Source organism: Falco naumanni, chromosome 5, assembly GCF_017639655.2.
Source record: "Falco naumanni isolate bFalNau1 chromosome 5, bFalNau1.pat, whole genome shotgun sequence".
Taxonomy (NCBI): Eukaryota; Metazoa; Chordata; class Aves; order Falconiformes; family Falconidae; genus Falco; species Falco naumanni.
In genome coordinates, this window is record NC_054058.1 from 45,379,391 (window position 1) to 45,398,510 (window position 19,120).

General features: G+C 38.2%; 1 protein-coding gene across 1 annotated transcript; it reads left to right on the forward strand.

Annotated features, from left to right (window-relative positions):
• Window positions 1-4: 4 nt before the first annotated feature.
• On the forward strand, window positions 5-16,931 carry METAP2 (methionyl aminopeptidase 2). Its single transcript, XM_040595337.1, has 11 exons — window positions 5-293; window positions 1,105-1,206; window positions 4,466-4,531; window positions 4,874-4,976; window positions 9,318-9,479; window positions 11,186-11,367; window positions 11,450-11,544; window positions 11,629-11,725; window positions 12,246-12,349; window positions 14,786-14,901; window positions 16,141-16,931. The coding sequence occupies exons 1-11, from the start codon at window positions 113-115 to the stop codon at window positions 16,391-16,393; spliced, it is 1,461 nt and encodes a 486-aa protein (XP_040451271.1). The 5' UTR covers window positions 5-112; the 3' UTR covers window positions 16,394-16,931.
• The last annotated feature ends 2,189 nt before the right edge of the window (window positions 16,932-19,120 follow it).

Sequence of the window (19,120 nt, forward strand, 5' to 3'; positions counted from 1 at the left end):
GTCCTCCAGCCTTCCCGGCGTGCCCCGCGCTCACCATAGAGCGGAGGGCTGGCCCCGCCGCTCGCTCTCTTTCGCTCGCACCGCGAGTGGGAGGCGGCGCGGCCGCGGCGACATGGCGGGCGTGGGGCCGGCGGGCAGCGCTGCCGCCGAGGCGGAGAAGCACCTCAACGGCGAGCTGCTGCCGGAGCCTGAGGACAAGGATGGCGCGGAGGGCGGCGCGGTGGGGCTCGGCGCCGATGATGGTGCCAAGAAGAAGCGCAAGAAGAAGAAGAAGGGCAAAGCGGGCCCCGCGGGTAGGGGCCGGGCCGCGCCGCGTCGGGACGCTCCGCTGACAGGCCGGCGGGGCGTGCTGAGGGGGCCGCGACCCGGCAGACCGGGCCCCGTACGCGGTGGCGGGCGGCTGCGGGTGGCTGAAGGGTCCTGCCGTGGGGGGCGCGGGCAGGGTGATGGGCGCCCCCGAGGCCGCCGTGCCGCCCCGTATGGGCTGAGGGGGGACCCCTTCGGCGAGGAGGGGGCTGGCGGGTGCCGAGGGGATGCCGCTGCCGTTCGGCACCTGGGAAGCAGGGGTGAGGAAAGTCCTCCCTGCTCAGGTGCGCGCAGGAGAAGCCACCCCTTCCCTTATCCCCTCCCATGCCTTGCGGGGGGGAAAGGCATAAGACTGCTGCTGTAAAAGTCATCCCGCATGATGGAGTCTCTATGGGTTCCCCGTACCCTCCCAGGTTCTCAGAGCTGGAGCAAGTCTGGGCAAATAGCGTAAAAGAACTACGGCTTGGGTTTGTTTAATAGGGTAGCAGTTAGTGATGATCATGCTGTGCCTTTATAATTATCTACTCCACGCCCATATTATCTCACAAGAGCAGGTTGCTGCTATGGCAAGAAGAATTAGTTGCCCTGGCAGGAAATAAAAAAAAAGTAGTCAGAAGTGTCTGGGTAGTGCTGCCTTTTTATGCAAGTTTCAGTAACAGCACCTGTCACTGTAGTGCCCTACTATCTACGTTGGGTCTGCTTTAAAAAAAAAAAAGGCATCATAAAGTTTTGGGCATTATTGTTTACTACTATGGAGCTAATCTTTTATTGTAAGTCATACTTTACTTTTACAAACAGGACAAGAAACAGATAAAGAAATGGAAGGTGCTCTTGATGATGTAGCAAAACAGTTGGATAAACAAGCACTGGAGGAGAAAGAAAAAGATGATGATGATGAAGGCAAGTGTAACTTTTCTGTTGACATTTCCAGTTTCAGCTTATTCCTGGACTCCTATTTTAACAAAACTTTTACAGATGCTTTTTGGGTTTGTGGGGTTTTTTAGTTGTTTTTTTTTTGGGGGGGGGGGGTTGGCTTGTGAGAGGTAAAATGCACCTGTATATACTTTTCAACTTTTTGGGCAGCAGTTCAGCTGTTGCACATGCAGATATGTATAAAGAATAATGGGGGTAACGGCTTTATTAAGGCTTCTTGTTTTCATGGATCTTATTACTGAAGGGAGATGTTTAGCTTAAGGTAAGGTACAAATAATTCTTGAGTTACTATGGTCAGTATAAATTTGTTCCAAATTATGTCTTTTATACTTGACTTGGAACAAAAAAGTACAGATTTTAAGGAAGCATTTTAATTAATACCAGGTTTTAGTCTCTTTATCAGTGACTTGAAACCTGTTCATCTGTAATCCTAATTTTTCATTAAAACAGAACGGGAAAGGGATTAATACACAAGGAAGGTATACACCTTGTATGTTGCCTGTGCTGTGCAGCTGATGTTCAAAGCAAATGCCTCAAAGCATCCAGTATTGAAATCCAGGCTGGATGCGTCTTTTCTGTAGGAATATCAGATAAAGATGCTGTATTTTCTTTGTTTTGATGAATGTTTCTCAATAGAAGTGAACATTTAAGAAAATATGAATCTTAAGTTAGTCATTTAATCTCCTTTGTGTGCATTAGCATTTAAAGTTTGCTCAGCACCCTGAAAATGTTTCTTGTTGTTTTGCTGAGAAATCTTCTTAGTTGACTAATGTTGGAATTCATCATTCCAGAATTTAATAAATTAGTTATAGACATTTTTTACAAGTGTGCTGAGATATAGAAAATTACAAATAGATTGATCTTTGAACATTATTAATCTATATATAGCATCCAGTTTTATGCAGTTACTTTCTGCAGAAGTATATTCTGATGGATTGTTGTTTTATGCTATATTTCAGGTTACATAGTTGAAAGATAATACAATATCTGCTTTTCCATCATTGCAACAAAAGTGATAAGTATTGAGGAGAGTAGTGAAAACTTCATACAATAAAAAGAATACTTCGAAAGTTATTAGAATGACTATAGTTCCATCTCAGGAGAAATAAGGTTGTTAGTTGCAGGTCAAGTGCTGTGTACTTTTATCCTTTTTAGAGTATTAGCAATTAATATTACAGTATTAGGAGGTATAAAGAAATGAAGTGGTACTATCACTGAAATATTTTTTTTCCATATATTAGACTTGGATTTATTTTTAGAAAAGCAGTAGTATTTTTGCAGAAAAATAAAAATTACTGTAAGGGGGTTTTAAGACAACTGTGTGTTCCTGCCTATACTGATCCTCACCACTTGCCATCTTAATTGTGTAGTTTCAAGGGTATTGCTTAAGACATGGTGCAGCGTTAGATTAAAAGCAATAAAATACCTACCACCTTCCCACCACCACCCCCTTCTTTTCTTTTTTCTTCTAATAAGCCCGTAACTGAGTGGCCCCAGAAATGAGACTGCATACCTTTTGAAGTCCAGGACTGATTAGGGGTTACACTTCCGACCTCCACTGCAGTGTTAAAACATGCTGATACGTAAGACTTTTGCATGATCCTAGGCTAAGTTATTAAATGGCTATACCAAAATGGCTTAAGGTTGGGCTTCAGTTTTGAAAAGATCCGGAATTGCTTTTCTGGTGAAATTTTTTTTTTATTATCAGCTAAATAATCTGTAGACACACAGGGTATTGCTCAGATGCAGTAGTTAATTTGTGGCAGAAGCATAAGTTAGTCTGCAGCAGTCTTCAAGGACATGAAAGCATAGGCTGGGTTAGTTTGGCTTGCAGTTGGCTGACTCACGTGCGGTGATGTATGAAAAAGCCATAATAAGCAGATAGCAACAGTACTTTTTTTTCAGTTTAGGCCTTGTGTTTTAAAAAAATAAATATCCAGAAATCACTAGGTGAATGAACTGGAGTCATGTCTAATTTATTTCTTGATGTATGGTTTGACATCAAGGTCAAGAGAAATGTGGCAAAATTACCACATTTTGAAGAAATTTATGCACTCTTAAGGATTTTTGGCTGCCTATGAAATACAGACTGATTGAGAATCTGGTAGGCTGGACTACAATTGTAGTTACAAAGTATTTATACTTGCGATTTTTTACAAGAATTTAAATTAAAATACTTAATGACAAGATGAGCTGGGGAGGGGTGGGAGTGACACCTTACTGAAATTTGCTCCAGCTGCAGGAGCATTTACGGTGGCATAAAAATGCAGATGACACTGACCATCATGAGAGGCTTGAAATCTAGTGACTGGAACAACTGGTCAGTGTTTTGGTTTGGTTTTTAAATAAAGGAGCAAATAAAAAATTCTGTATAAATGTGTTCAAAATGGCAGTGCTTTTACTTCATTTAAAAGTACTTTTGATTTACTTCTCACTTTAGATAAAAAAATGTTTTAAATGTAGATGACTAGTACCTATTGGTTCTGCAATGCATTTGTGTTGAGGTCCAGAAGGTTTAGTTAGATGGTATCACACCAGATATGAAGTATATATGAAGTGTATGGAAGTAACTAAGCATTAGATGTTACGAAATGTGAAGTCCATGGGGTTATTGTTAACTCTCAAATGTGCCTGTAATGCTGTGTGGCCAGTTCTTGGTGCTTACATGCTGTGCTTTCTGAAAACCTCCCACTCGTACTTCCCACACGCAGTAGTTTTGCTCGGTGCTGGTTGTGACTTTCCCAGTTATCTCCAGATTAAACTCATCCTGACCTAAGTGCTGTCATCTTTACTTGTTCGAGTTTTTTATCTTTCCAGAAGTTCCTTTAGCTGAAGCATCAGAAGATGGGTTCAAAGCAGTAGTTCTTAGCTTTTTGTTACATGTTGTGTCTAATACAGTTCTCTTGTGTGCTTTCCCCTACCCCATGCATCTTTTTGGGTGAATTGAGAATAGAGGAATTTTAAGTAGGGCTTTCTGAAAGCTCTTTCCCTGAACAACTTTTTTTTTTCTCTGGTGATATCTTGCTCAACTTGAGCAAGTATTTTCTTAGATCTGTGTTTGTTGTAGGGACGGAAAATGCTAATGGTTTGGTATCAGCTTCAAGTTTCTTTTAATCCATTAAATTCTGCTGTGAAAGAAGTGTTTCCAGATGGTTTTATGTTTCATTCAGAATTCTTCAGGTTTTAAAGTTACTTAATGTTCACCTGAGCACTTTCTTTCCTGTAGATGGAGAGGGTGAAGGAGATGGAGCAACAGGGAAAAAGAAGAAGAAGAAGAAAAAGAAGAAAGGACGTAGGTATCGGGCACAAAAATAAAGATAGACCACATTAATATTGGTATAAGCATGTGTAAGTGCTGTTCTTGGCAGTAGAAACAAATTTTGGGGTGCATCTTGAGTTTGTAGGCTAAGTCTGGCTGAGTTTTCTTCTTTCTGGTATCACTGAATGCCATGTTAAACGTTGGCCAAATAAAGTCGTATGAGGGCATTGTGATAATGATGTTACCTTGGTAGAAGCCTAAATTTTGGTAAGGGGATCTTAAATAATTTGTGCCATTTAGCTTTTATGGTTGAAATAAGATACCTAGTATTTCCCATGTACCATATTTAAAACTTTCTTAAATTATACTCAACAGCTAAGGTCCAGACAGATCCACCTTCTATTCCAATATGTGATCTATTTCCTAGCAACATATTCCCAAAGGGGGAAGAATGCGAATATCCACCAACACAAGATGGGTGAGTGTTTTAAGCTTTAAAAAAAAAAAAAAATTGCTGTCATCTAGATGTGTTGAATTGCAAAACTGTTAATGTATGACTAAACGGACAAAGTAAGTGTAGTTGTAGTGTGCTTTTTTCTTTTTTTTTTTTTGCTTTTGCTTTTTTTGCTTTTTTTTCTTCCTTTTTTCTTTTTTTTTTTTTTTTTAACTGGAGGTCTTTGGTTCAGAAATGTTTCTCATTCCCTACCTTTTTAATTAAGGTATAGCCTGAGCAGAATTGCTATGAGGCAAGGGGCCAACAGGATTTCGGTAGGCAGCTTGTAAGAAAAGTATACTCTGATTTAGAACTGAGTGAAGATTTAAAATTTAAGGTGATAAGATACTTATGCAGCAGTTCTGGGGGCATCTAGATGTCAACTACTTGGTTTGGGGGTTTTTTTGTTGTTGAAGAGGTGTCTGTGTCAGACTTAAACTAAACTGTCTCATATTCTTAAGTGGTACATTCTGCACTTTGCTTCTCGTTTGTATGAATATGTATTTATTATAACAAACTTTTTTATAATTCATTCAGACATGGGAATGATGTGCAATTTTACTAAACAAGCAACAACTTTTAGCAGTTTAGTGGAACAAAGATCTGCATTCTTAGGTTTTCATAGAGTACTACTGTTTCCTTGTGCTTTGTTAGGAGCTAGAATATACCAGCTTGACTTGAGTTTCCTGATTTTTTTCCTACGTGAAGTGTTATGGAAGGTCATATTTTACTGGGGATATGGGGGTATGGAATGAGAGGTGGTGTGGAAATAGCTTGAACTGCATGAAAATCTGAATGAAAAGACCAAGTATTACTGAAAAATTCCTGGGAAATTTTGCATTAAAACTCTGAAAAAAGTGTTTAAATGAAAGGCTGGGGGGGGGGGGGGGGGGGGCGGGGGCAGGGAATAGATAAATATTTATATTTTTGAAAGCATCGTTTAGTTTTCAGTGACTGTTTTCAGAATCGAATTACTTTGAAACATTTATTGGTTAAGGTCAATGCCTGTTTCTCAGAGTGTAAGCAGCTAAAGAGTCTACTATATCCTATAAATTCTACTCAGATATTCACAGATGATATGGTTTCATTTTTATGAGTTTAAAACTCGGTTTTGAGGAAGCTTTTCTTCTTTGTAATGACTTTAATTTGATCACATTGTGTACTCATATCTATTTACAAATTACTTCCTTTTTGTGTGCATTAAACTTTTTATCAGAGTAATCCTGACAGGCTGATCCAGGAGTGATTCTTTGATGCTTAAGTGTTTGTCTGTATATGCATATGACACATTCAGATAGACATAATTTAAGCAGTCCAGAAAATTAGGTTATAAATGTCTTTAAGCACTTCCATAGTTTATTAACACGCCATTTTTGCACATCTGTTATATATCCAGCTATTGAAGATTAAATGTTTGAACTCTAGGTTTGCTATTATTCATTTGAAAAGTAAAAAAACTCAAACAAACAAAAAACCAAACCAAAAACAAACCGCGTTTTGTAACAGGATTTAAGTATAGCATCTTTTCTGTACCAAGAGCATTCTGCTATGGAAAAAGAGTATACTTTTCTAAGGAACTTGAAATTATTTCTTTATATAATTTGCTTAAGCAAATATATGCTTAGTTTTGTTCCTAATTTAAATATTTACATCTTATGATGTACTTTAGCATTTTTGAACACAAGTAGCTACTTAAATTAGTAACTGACATGAATGCTAGGGTATTTCCTATTCTGAAGAACAGTTTCATTTTATGTATTGGTGAAGCATTTTTGTGCTGCTTCTCTTATTCATTCAGAGGGCAGTAGGGTTTTGTCTTTGCTTTTTTAAAGAGTCGCACTTCTGTGCTTAGCTGTTGGTGTCAAGTGCTTTCTGAAGCTACCTCTCATCAACCTGGAATTGTATATTTTGTGTAGGAAGTTGAACTAAGGTGGGTATCATTCAATTTTCAGGGGAAAAAATAGCAGATAATCAATCCTTATATAAGCAACAGACTAACAGGTTTGATATTTTTATATCTCAAGTATTCGGTTTTGTTTGAAGGCTTGTGGGTTTTTTATTGAAGACACCGGAATTTGAAATGACGTGACAGGGAGGACGGAAAAGCTCTAAGCAATATTTCATGATACGCTGATTTTGTTGAAGTGGGATTAAGGAATTCTTGTCCCTGACTGCTTGTTTCTTCCTCTGTGGTGTTGTCAGGGTTAAGGTAATCTGTGGGAATTGTTTTCTGGAATTCTTATCTTTGATCACTAAAATCTAGTTTACAGCACAGTCTTACAAAGATTTGTCTAGTGAAAACTGGGGGCTGTGAACTGCAGTGAAAAGATGGGAGCAAATTGCTTGGAGCGAGAGGTGAACTTCTTAAGTTGACACGTGGTAGCCAGCACATTAGGATACTGTCCTTGGAAAAGCTTGTTAGCTCATGTACCTGTCAGAGGACTTGATGTTTGATGTTTGACCTTTATCTGATAAACTGATTTTTTGCATGTCTCGAGTGCTTAGACCCACACAGGATTTCTTGTCACCTCCTTTCCTGAGCTCCCAGGTGGCAGTGGTGCAGCTTTGGCAGTAAAATGCTTTGGGTCTGATACGGTATTTTTAAATGTAGGGGCTACTTTGTCCTTCGGCTGTGTTGCATGGAGTGACTATATGCTGAAATGCAGTAGGATAGAGTGAGGATGGCTTCCTGCCCATTTGCTGGAGTTTGTGCTTTAGTCTGTGACTGGCAGAGCAGCTGCCCAGATTGTCAGCAGCTCTTGCTACCAGAGGGTGTTCCCTGCTGGAATCCAGAGTAGTCTGAAAGGATCCTCAAGCCTCTCCCCACTGTTTTCCTGCAGTACACGTTTTCCATCTTGTGCCATGACTGCATTGTTGGCAGTAGTCCAGTTTCCAAGTGCAGTAAGGTGGCTTAGGTGTTGCAGGCTGTTGCTTTGTTTCTTTGTTGGTGGAAGGCAAATTCTGAGTAGTATGCATGAGACTTGCTATCGGAGCCAGAAAACTGCTCAGAAAACTAAGCGTGAGATTTCTCCTTTGCACTGTTGTTACTTTATCTGAGCAGGGACAAAAAGTTCAAGGGAAACAAGCAAAAGAGTCTCAAAATACTTTGATCGTCTAGTCATCCAGAGAAAACGTTTATGGAATAGCCTGTTACCCTTCTTTATCTTTTCATCTCTGCTTTAGGATTAGGCCTCTTAACACTGTATAAATAATAAGTTCAAAATGCAGTAAAATTGCAGGACATAGTCTCTTGGCTACTCATACCTGGTTTTTGGCTGTGAAGGAAACTTAGAGTGGAGCCAAGTTACATGTCTATAAAACAGATAAGTAGCTACACCTTTGAATTTCAAAAAGTAATCCTTTAACACTGCATATTCAGCTCACTTGGATAAAGGTAAAAGTTAGTTTCTAAACTTGGAAACCTTGGCACAGTTCAGCATCTTTGGTCCATCTTGCCCACCATGGCTTTTCTTTTATTACCCACCTAGCGGGATGTGCAGCTATCTGTTGTTTTTATTAGTATTTGTCCCTCACAATGTGTATGGAGTTCTCTGAGTTAGCACTGTGGTTTTTTTGTATTATTACAGTACTGCAGCTTCACCATTTGAAGGTGTATCTACTTTGTAGTCAGAAAATTAGTATTTAAGTTCTGACAGCTGCTGGAGTGCTTAAATTACTTGTTTGTTTCTTTCTTCAAAACTTAGTTGTATCGTTTCTTGCATAACAAAAAAATACATTCCAACCTGATCTTATATTTAGTCTTGCATTGAAAATCATTCTTCTGTTTGTTCTATGAACCTACAAAAGAGCCAAAATGAGTGGTATTCTCTTGGAACAAATGTTAATTCACCATCCAACAAATTTAGAAAGTAACTTCCTGGCATGTGTCATAGTTACCATGCACTGCATTAGGTAATTCTGAGGGTGAGTGAAAGTAATACTGGATCTGCAAGCTCTTAAATTTTGAAGGAGCTATTGTCTCTGTGTCAGTAACAGTTTCTGGGCCAAGTAGCTATGCTACAATGCTGAGATTCTCCTGCATACAGGAAGAGCACTGTCTGAATGAGCAAGATTGTTCAAAAAATAAACTTTGCATGAGCAGAGCATGTTGCGGTGATTTGCCCTGCTAAACTCAAGGTAGAAATGCAAGCATTGATATGAATTTTATATGCTTGTTCTGTCTTGTTGAAAAGTATGCATCCTTCAAGGACACTGCTTCTCTGGGCTTTTGGGAAGGCTGGGAGGTAGGGCTTTTGAAAGTGTAAAGGGGGTAGTATAGCTTGTGTTCTAACTGAGTAACTTCATGACACGTAATCTATTTTGAAGGCGAACTGCTGCTTGGAGAACAACTAATGAAGAAAAGAAAGCGCTAGACCAAGCCAGTGAGGAAATCTGGAATGATTTTCGGGAGGCTGCAGAGGCACACAGACAAGTGAGAAAATATGTTATGAGCTGGATAAAACCTGGAATGACAATGATAGAAATCTGGTGAGCACACAGATCTTCTCAGAGACCTCTGCTGTAGATTTTTCTTCATTCTGTGTGGGGGTGGGATTTAGTCTCAATTTTGTGTGCTTAATTCACCGTGTCACGAGTGTTGAGGGGGATTTCTGCTTGAAGTACACAACCAGTATCCCAAACTACTTCCTCTGAGTTTCCTCTTACAACATCTTCTTAGCTTATGCAGTTTTACAGGGTCTGGGATCATACTGAATTTCAAACTTAAGATTTCAATTGCGTTCACTTAATTTTGAGCACATGCTTGATTTTAATGTTCAGTACCTTGGCTACTCTTGCACACAAGTTCTGCAGCGGTGCTGAGAGAAACAGCAATAGTGGTAGTAAACATCCTGGCTTTTGCCAGAATTGTCAGTGAAATTGTATGTGAATGAGCAACACGGGTGCAGTCTGTTTCTGGGAGGGTGAGGAAGCATAAAAATGGGGTGGGTGCATACTCGGTCCAGGGCAGGAAGACTGACTTGATTTAGTCTTCACTGACTGATGGCAGTGTTTCTTTGTGTTATGTTCAGCTGATAAGAAATAACTGAGCAAATGGATTAAGATAAACATGAGTTTGATTAAGCTGAAGTTTAAAGAATTAATTAGGCTAGACTTGAGTCCTTTTTCTGTCCTTCAGTTTATCTGGAGTGAATGTCTACTGTCCAAGTACTGCACTGATACAGGACAGTTTAGATTCCAAAATCAGATGTTTTCAGCCTGGTATGACTGAGGACTGTGCTGACAAGAGTAGGATAGTAAGAAAGCAAATCTGAGCTGATCCCCAAGGTAACTGTGTGAGGATAATGGAAAGAAGTAATAGACCATCAGGGAAAGTGGAAGACAGACAGCTACCTTAATAACTAGTCTGGCTGAAACAAATCTGTCATGCTGAATTATACAGTTTGACTATTACAGTTAAAAGCGGTAATTTTCTCAAAACATGACTTTTCCTTCTAAAATACCTCAGGCTGTGGGGACTTGCTCTTAATGAGCTCTCTTCTTTTTCCAGATTGCTTTGAGTGAATAGCGCTCTTAAATGAAATCGTAGTATGGTGCACTGGTGTGAGTGCGTCATTCACTGCCACTATAGGACAGTGATGAACGTGTTTGTTTCTGTAGCTTTCCAGTAGCTAGCAGCTTGAGAGTAGACAAAAACAATGAACAAATGCTAGCCTCATAAGGTTTTATTTTATTACAGTTACTGCTTAAATGAAAAAAATATTAGTCCTTTAATTAGATATTTTTTTTTAATAAACGAAGTGACTATACTGTTGCCTTCCCCCACCCACCCCACCCTCTTTTAAATGCCGATAATTTTAAAGAGTTTATTTAATTTGCCTGAATTTTAGTTGTATAACTGCTGCTCAGGAGGAATGGATTAAATGTAGCTGGTAAAGGATGGATATTTTAAATTTAGAGTAAACATGCTAGTGAAGTCCTCCATTTTGGCCAAGAACCAGTAGAAGAAACAACACAAAGAACTGAAGATCATTATTGTTGTACTTACGTTTTCCAGTCTAGGGTCTCCTTCTAGTTAGCATATAAGTAGTTTAAGATTTCACATTAAAACATATGCTTGAATATTTTTTCTGAGGCTTTGTTGTTGCATTGATTTGTCTGAAGTCATCATAAGAAGTATTGATGACAACTGTTAATGTTGTTTTTTTTCCTTCTCCCTCCCCTCTGCCTTTTAGTGAAAAACTAGAAGACTGCTCACGTAAGCTGATAAAGGAGAATGGTTTAAATGCAGGTCTTGCATTTCCTACTGGCTGCTCTCTGAATAACTGTGCTGCCCACTACACTCCCAATGCCGGAGATCCAACAGTGCTGCAATATGATGATATTTGCAAAATAGATTTTGGGACACATATTAGTGGTTAGTTTTTATTTATGAATTAAAACTTTGAGAACATTGTTCAGTGCAAAGATTAAAGCTAATTAATTTCTGCTGATTTCAGGTCGTATTATTGACTGTGCTTTTACAGTCACGTTCAATCCAAAATATGACAGACTATTACAAGCTGTAAAGGATGCCACAAATACTGGAATAAAGGTATGATCATTATGTAAGTAATTTACCAAGTCTCACAGTAAACCTTGTGATTATTTTCCATTTATATTTGCACTTTGTTTTCAGTGTGCTGGAATAGATGTACGTCTCTGTGATGTGGGGGAGGCCATACAAGAAGTTATGGAGTCTTATGAGGTTGAAATTGATGGCAAAACATACCAAGGCAAGTTCTTTTCTTTATGTAAGGATAGTTGTTCTTAGAGAGTGTATGTGTATCTATATATATTTGTACAAATACTGATTTATATGTATCATATTGAAAAGACCTCTGTACTAGAAGTATGGTACGAGTCTTGCATAAATACAAGTTTCTGGCTGGCTTGCCGTTCCTCTGGAGGGATTTTCTTCGTTTATCCTTCCAAGTATTGTATCTTCAACAGATAAGATGAAGGCTAAACAACTGTTTCAAAATGTGCAAATAACTTGATACCTGCTGTTTGGCTTTATTAACAAGCTTTTGTTAATGTTGGAGTTGCTAGTCTTTGATAATGAAGTTTTGATACAGCATACAAAACTAACTTGTGTCTTGGTTGGGATTTGTACAAGATGTGTGGATAGTTCTGTGTTTAATTCCTCTGCAATATGATGAGTCACTATTGTACTTTCAATATGGGCTAGCAAACCAAATTGCCTTAAAGGAATTGTTAGGAAATTGCCTGTAATACTGATGTTTTCTTCAAAAGTGAAACCAATTCGCAATTTGAATGGACATTCGATTGGGCCATATAGGATACATGCTGGGAAAACAGTGCCCATTGTGAAAGGAGGAGAAGCAACAAGAATGGAGGTAAATTGAGTTATTAAATCTTTGTTTAGTTTCCCTGACTGTCACTGCAAGAGTATTATTATTTCCTGTGCACTCCTGATGTGTAGTATTTGTGATGCTGGTTGGTAATAGCAGCAGAAGAAAAACTGTACTTTGTAGTGTTACTGTAAAAGAGTGATCACTCTTGTTTCATCTCAGTGGCTTCTACATTTAGCCCTGGAGTGTTCTGGTATCTAATACTTCATGAAATTGAAGCCTAGGGACCCTGCTATTTAAAAAAAAAAAAAAATCCAAAACAAAACAAAAAAACCTTGAATTCTGAATGGCCATAGTGATGCTTACAGAAACTCTTGCATGTTTATTTCTCAGTGTGTATATATTACTTAATGCAGTGTTGGAATGTTGCACTTAAGTGCAGGGAAAAAGACAGGAATTCAAATTTTGGGATCAGAGTTTTCCTGAAAGGTGTTTGGACTTGCCAGTCATTCACACTTTCCTTGTTTGTTCACTCTGTAATTAAAAAGATGAAATAACAATCTTCTCTTGCTCCAGTAATTCTTGAGAAATATTTATGTAGTGTTCTACCTTTGGATGACTTTTTGCAAGTACAGTTAGATATGCTAACTTTCTTGAGAAGCTTCCAGCGCAGGTTTTCTTTGCAGATACAAGATAATCAAGCATATTTCTAGTTAATGTGAGAGGCTGGATGAAAGATGCTGTTTGAATAGTGTTTTGGAGAACGGGAAGAGAAATTGCCGTACATGATATGGCAACTACCAATTGGAAATGTAATGTTAAAACATGTAACCTGGGATTCAGCCACCATTTTGATGTAAACGTGTTGTAACAAGAAAGGAAGGCTTATTTAGAAGATTGATAATGAGATAAGAAGCTTTTAATTTAATTCTAAGCTTGATCACTGATCAGCAATGATCACTGGTAAGCCTATCAGAGTAAATAAGACTTTTAAGAGCTGAACAGGGACAGGTGTGGTCTGGACAGGACTGGTTTTTTTGAGGTAGGCTCACCCTCATTGCCTAAAACTTGTATCGTAATTATGGATCACCTTGTTAATGATGTGAGCAAAGAGACCGCTTTAACTCTAATCTTATAGGAGTGTTCAAAGGGATGAAAGAGTGGTGGAAGAGGAAGATAGAAAAAACTTGTGTGCCATTCTTGTTTTAGCTTAGTGAATGGTTAGGTCTTGTGTATCTTCCATCATCTATTACTAGTATAAAATTTAAGTTCTTTAAGCAAATCTTACTTACAGCTTTCAGAGCTTTGAGATTGTTTTAATTGAATATCCAGACACTGGGGAGAAGACCTTTTTTAAATTTCTTCAGCTTCTGTAGGTTACTTAGGACACAATCCTACAGCATTAAAGACAGTGGGTTTTGCCAATGAAGAATGTGGAGCATAGCCAAGCTCTTACTGTACCGTACTAATTATAGTATAAAACTGCAATCCAGTGAGTTTTTTGTGACAGAGAGAAATATAGCCTCTGACAATCCTTATTCTGAAAAAGTGGGTGTAAAGTGATTTATTTGTTTGTTTGTTTTCTTGTTTTTGTGGCATTGTGTGCAGGTTTTTGTGCTTTTGTATTTCGGGGCGCTTTTTTTAAATTAAATCAGTTAAATATTCAAGGGCATCTTTAAGAGTTTGTCTTGAATTTGAAGGCTGTGTTGGCTTCTTATTTTTGGGTTGTGACTTTCAAAGTAGCTTAATAAACTGAAAAACCCAGCTCCTGCTGTGCGTAAAGTTTGATGCCCTATCTTGTGAAGTCCCTTTCACAATCCTACCGTTAAGGATATGTGAGTGCACTTGCCAGAAATGAGTTTATATAATGGCATTTCAGTATGTTCTTGGCTAGAATTTTGATAATGCCCTTGCAGATATTTATCACCTTCATTTCTTGAAGAAATTCATCTTGTGGAGTGGAAATGAGCAGGTTAAGGGTTTATACTAGCAGCTGTTACCAGAAAATTCTTGCAGAAATTGGGCAGAAAGTTCTTCAGTGCAGTAAGTCTCTGTAATCAACATCTATTTGCTATGTCTAAACTATACGTTTCCTAGGACTTCTATCTGAATAGAAAAGGAGTATTGTTTCCAGTTAGCAAATGTTTTACAACAGAATGTAGTTTCTTAGCTATGTTAGATATATGCTTTGACAATTTAACTGCAATGACTTTGAGAAATTGTGACTAGAAATGTGCTGATATTTATCGCTTGAAACAAATGGTACTAACATAAATAGCTGGTGATTTGGAGATGTCTGTAAGTGTGAAATCTCCGTATTAAATTTTTCTCTACATTGATCCGGTGATTGAATATATTCACATTTAATTACTTGATTCAGAAGTTGTTATACTGAGATTGTCATGTCAGAATGGCCTGATGTCACTTATTTTCATATTGCAACATGTTTGTTTGTTTGTTTGTTTTTTCTTCTCTCCTTAGGAAGGCGAAGTGTATGCTATAGAAACCTTCGGTAGCACGGGAAAAGGTGTTGTTCATGATGATATGGAATGTTCTCATTACATGAAGAACTTTGATGTTGGGCATGTGCCAATAAGGTTGGATTTTGTTGGTTTTTGTTGGTATTTTGTGCTAGAGCTACCACCCTCTTAAGATTCAAATTTGATACAATGCAGATTCTTCTCTTGAGGTTGTCAGAGGATTCAAAGGGTGGTGGTAGCAATGTTCTTGCTATGAAATATGCTCTGATTGTAAGTCTGGAACAATATGGAATTATTTATTCCAAAGAGTCTTGAAAGGAGAAAATACATTATTACGTCTTCAGAAACCTAGATTGTTTGTTAACAATCTTCCTATCATTAATATTTTTTTAACAATTAATAATATATTATGGTGGTATATTAGTCTATATATTAAAAGTATAGATTAAAAAAAAAATCAACATCTGTATTATGATTGTGTGCTAGAATCTTTATTTTAGTGCTGTTCCCAGAATATATCAAGCTATTGGTGTCATCTGTTTTGTTTGTGTAGATATTTTGTGGGGTTTAAGTTCTTATTTTAGTGTATAGCTATAAAATGAAATAGATTATTAATGTTCAGTTTTCACTGGGATTGCGTTTTAACATTTCTAGGAGTGCAATCTGTTTTCTGAAGTGAAGGCTGTTATGGTTAGAACTGTAGCAGGCAGACATGCTTTTCCAGATTGTTCTGTGGAAACAAAATAGACCTACCTAGTAATATGAAAAAGGGGGAGGGGTTGTAGAATTAGCCTAAGGGTTGGAAAGGAACATCTTTTTTCAAATTTATTTCTTAGCAGATCTATAAATCTCTGATTTTTATGCTTATATATCGCAAGAAGTATGAATAAAAAGTATTTTACATCAGAAGTAAAACCTCAGCATTTTAAACTACCAGGCCCATGCCTAAGTTAGTTCAGATTATTAACCACTTTGGATCAGGAAGAATTCTGGTTTTCCGTATAAAACGAATTGTCCTTTTATTATTTAAGAGAACTATTCCTGCCACTGCATTTAGTTTTGCTTGCGTAGTTAGATGCGGATATGTTCCCAGTCTGACGTCCCCCATTCAAAATGGATGGCCAGGATATTTGGCAGCATTCAGCTTTGTTTTGAAGGATATCTTTTTGCAGGAGGAAAATGCACTTTCATTTGTGAACAGAACATCTCATTGATGTAGAAAGACATCCCAAGACTGGGCAGTCTTAAAATACCTTGAAATCTAACCCTTTTCTTAATTAGCGTGTTTCATTTCTGTAGGGAATACTTGCTGGTGATACTTCTTCCTTCTCAAATTACTATTTCTTTTTTCTTCAGGCTTCCAAGAGCAAAACACTTGCTAAACGTTATCAATGAAAACTTTGGTACTCTTGCCTTCTGCCGCAGATGGCTAGATCGCCTGGGAGAGAGTAAATACCTAATGGCGTTGAAGAACCTGTGCGACTTGGGTATAGTGGATCCGTATCCTCCCTTGTGCGACATTAAAGGCTCATACACGGCACAGTTTGAGCACACTATACTGTTGCGCCCAACGTGCAAGGAGGTTGTCAGCAGAGGAGATGACTACTAAACTCAAAGCCACCTCAGCACCTTTATACTCCAGGCTTTGTCGGAACATACTATACCAGAATTAATTTGCAACATATTGTCTGTTTTAACAGTGGACTGATGTAATACTTTCCGTATTTGGAAAGGAAGGAATTTAATCAAAGGCAAGTCTTCTAATGTAACTAACCAAGGAAAAAGCTTTCAGGCCTTTAGAAATATTTCAAAAGTTACTTATTTTTTTTGTTCAGGGAAATACGTGCTATAAAGCTCGATTTTTAGTTTGGAATGAGTTATACATTTTGTTTTGAACATTTATGAGAAAAGATGCTTTTCAAATATTTATATTACCATATTCCTACTTGAATGCTTTGAATGACTACACCTGATTTCTGCGCCCAAGTCCTCTATGATACTGCCTTTTAAACTTCCTGGAATCCATTTTGTAAAAAATAAAGACAAATTTTCAGATCTAAAAATATATATACTTTTTAGAAGTCTGGTTATGATTCTAGTCAGGAGTCTGCTCGGAAACTGCTCTATTAAATATTTTACAAACTTGATTTGCCATTTCTTGTCTTGAAACTGGATCTGTCTTACCCTTAGTATGAAATGTGGCCTTTCAGTGCTAATTTAAATAGTCTTGTCGGTACTGGGATACAGGGTAAGAAGTCATCAACTGCAGGACAGAATGGGACAACTTCAGTAAAGGTGCGTGGTGTGATTTGGTTTTGAGTGTGCCGGTCTTCAGACTTCTGCTGTATTAGAACATGTCAAATGCATTTGGTGGTCTTTGCTGTTACCAGCAACATGCAACTTCGGGCTGAAGTCAGCTGTGAATATTAGTATATATCCCTATATATTCTTTGCGGTTGGCATGCCCTCTTGCACAGAGTAAAATTTTCCTACGTGTGATTCCCAGTCTCCTTAAAATTCACATTCAATTGGACATGTTTTAGGGGCAATGAAATATTAATTTATTTTGGAGTGTTAAAAGTTCTTCTATACAGGCAAACAAATCTGGAGTAATTGATGTCATCTTGACATAAGAGGTCATATCTGTCTTCCTGCTGCAGTGAATCTGCTGAATCGCATTTGTAAAGGTAAATTAAATCCCTATTTATTATTAAATTAAATGGTTCTTCAGGCCTAGGTGCAGTATGTCTTTCAGTGCTATATACTTGCCTCGTGACTTGCACATTAAAATTCTACATACAAAAGTAACAAAAAGGACAGCTTCTTTAATGGATCCACAACAGTGCCTTAAACAATTGCTTACGAAACAGAGACACTTCACCTGCTCCTTCATAGATGACAGCCTGTGTTTAGTTAGAGGAGTTCATATTAATTTAGAAATACCAGTTCAATCCCCCTGTCTTTCGAGTAAAAGCTGCACTTTGTCCTTTTAAAAACACAAGTATTATGAGCACTGGCAACAGTTTAAAAATAATATACATCAGTGGTATTTTTCCCCAATTGTAAGTATTGTTTAAACTTAGTACCGTTCAAACTTGTAGAAATGGATGAAACGGGATATTGAAATGTGTATTTCTGTTGTTGCTGTTTGGGGGTCTTGGCATCCCAGCATTGGATTTTAAGTGATTTATGCAGCTGTATGGGCATGTGTGTCTCAACTTCCAAACAAACAGTAACTAGTGTACATGCTTGTACAATGCAAAATAAAAACTGGTACTTGAAAGAATCTGTGATGAACAGGGTTGCTGGGTACATCAGCTGCTGCTCTTTTTACTTATGCTAACAGGACCATATCACTGATGCACTTTTTGACTTGATACGAGCGGGCTGTGGTGGAATTGATGGCCTCTGGTTCACTTACCTGTTTTTGTAACAAACCAGGTTACTGCAAGTTCTGCTAGAAACAAGTAAGACAAATTTGCTTCAGTGCTTAGCCTCTTAACTGCCAATTCCAGACTTCCCTGTCTAGAAAGAGCATCTGTTACTAGCTCAGTGGCACTTGGTACTGTTCCCACAGGTTAAGGCTTTTTTATCTTCACTGATGGTTACTTCAGGAACACTTAGTATTGCAGATCCATGATTTGGTTTCCTCCCTTTGTCTTTTATTTTACCTGAACGTAGTATGAAGATCTGGACTAGCAGAGCTACTTTGGATTATGGCCTATTCTTTTACCTTTGCAATTTACTGGCTGTTTACTAATCCACATATGGAAGCTGATCATCATGCATAACAAGTTGTAGAGGAAATGTTTCACAAAAACATTTGCAGAACATGATGGATTGTTTGTTGCCATTAAATTTAATTGGGTTTGTCTGGATACGTGCTTCCTGTGCTGCTGACCATCCTGCATTTACAGTCAGTGTAGAAGGTAAGCCCTATTTCTACCTCCTTGCACCTTGCATTAAGAAAAAAAAATTCTTCTATGGCTTTCATGCTGTATAGGCTGCATTTTCCTGTTGCTGTAGGTGTAGTTATAAGGTCCTGGCCACGCGATCTGATAACTGGATCATACTGTCCTGTCACTTGGCAAAATCAAATTATTTTTCTTTCAAAGACTTTTGAGCCAGATATTGAAGTCTGTCTTTCTTGAATACCCAGAGATGGGGATCATCTTACTTCTCAAGTATGTGCAGCACCAGAAATGGTAATAGTTTTTGCACTGAGTAGTGCCGGAGAGTCCCAGAACATGCTTTTCCAATGTGGGGCTTGGGTTTGGGTTGGTTTTTTTCCTCCCCTTTTTGATCACCTGCTTGAGCAAGTCTTCAACCTGAGTCA

Excerpts from the sequence above, each read along its gene's own strand:
- METAP2 (XM_040595337.1), top strand. The coding sequence starts at position 113 with ATGGCGGGCGTGGGGCCGGCGGGCAGCGCTGCCGCCGAGGCGGAGAAG. Across the intron at positions 4,532-4,873 it reads GAAGAAAAAGAAGAAAGGAC|CTAAGGTCCAGACAGATCCA; the intron begins GTAGGTATCGGG and ends TATACTCAACAG. Across the intron at positions 11,545-11,628 it reads CCACAAATACTGGAATAAAG|TGTGCTGGAATAGATGTACG; the intron begins GTATGATCATTA and ends CTTTGTTTTCAG.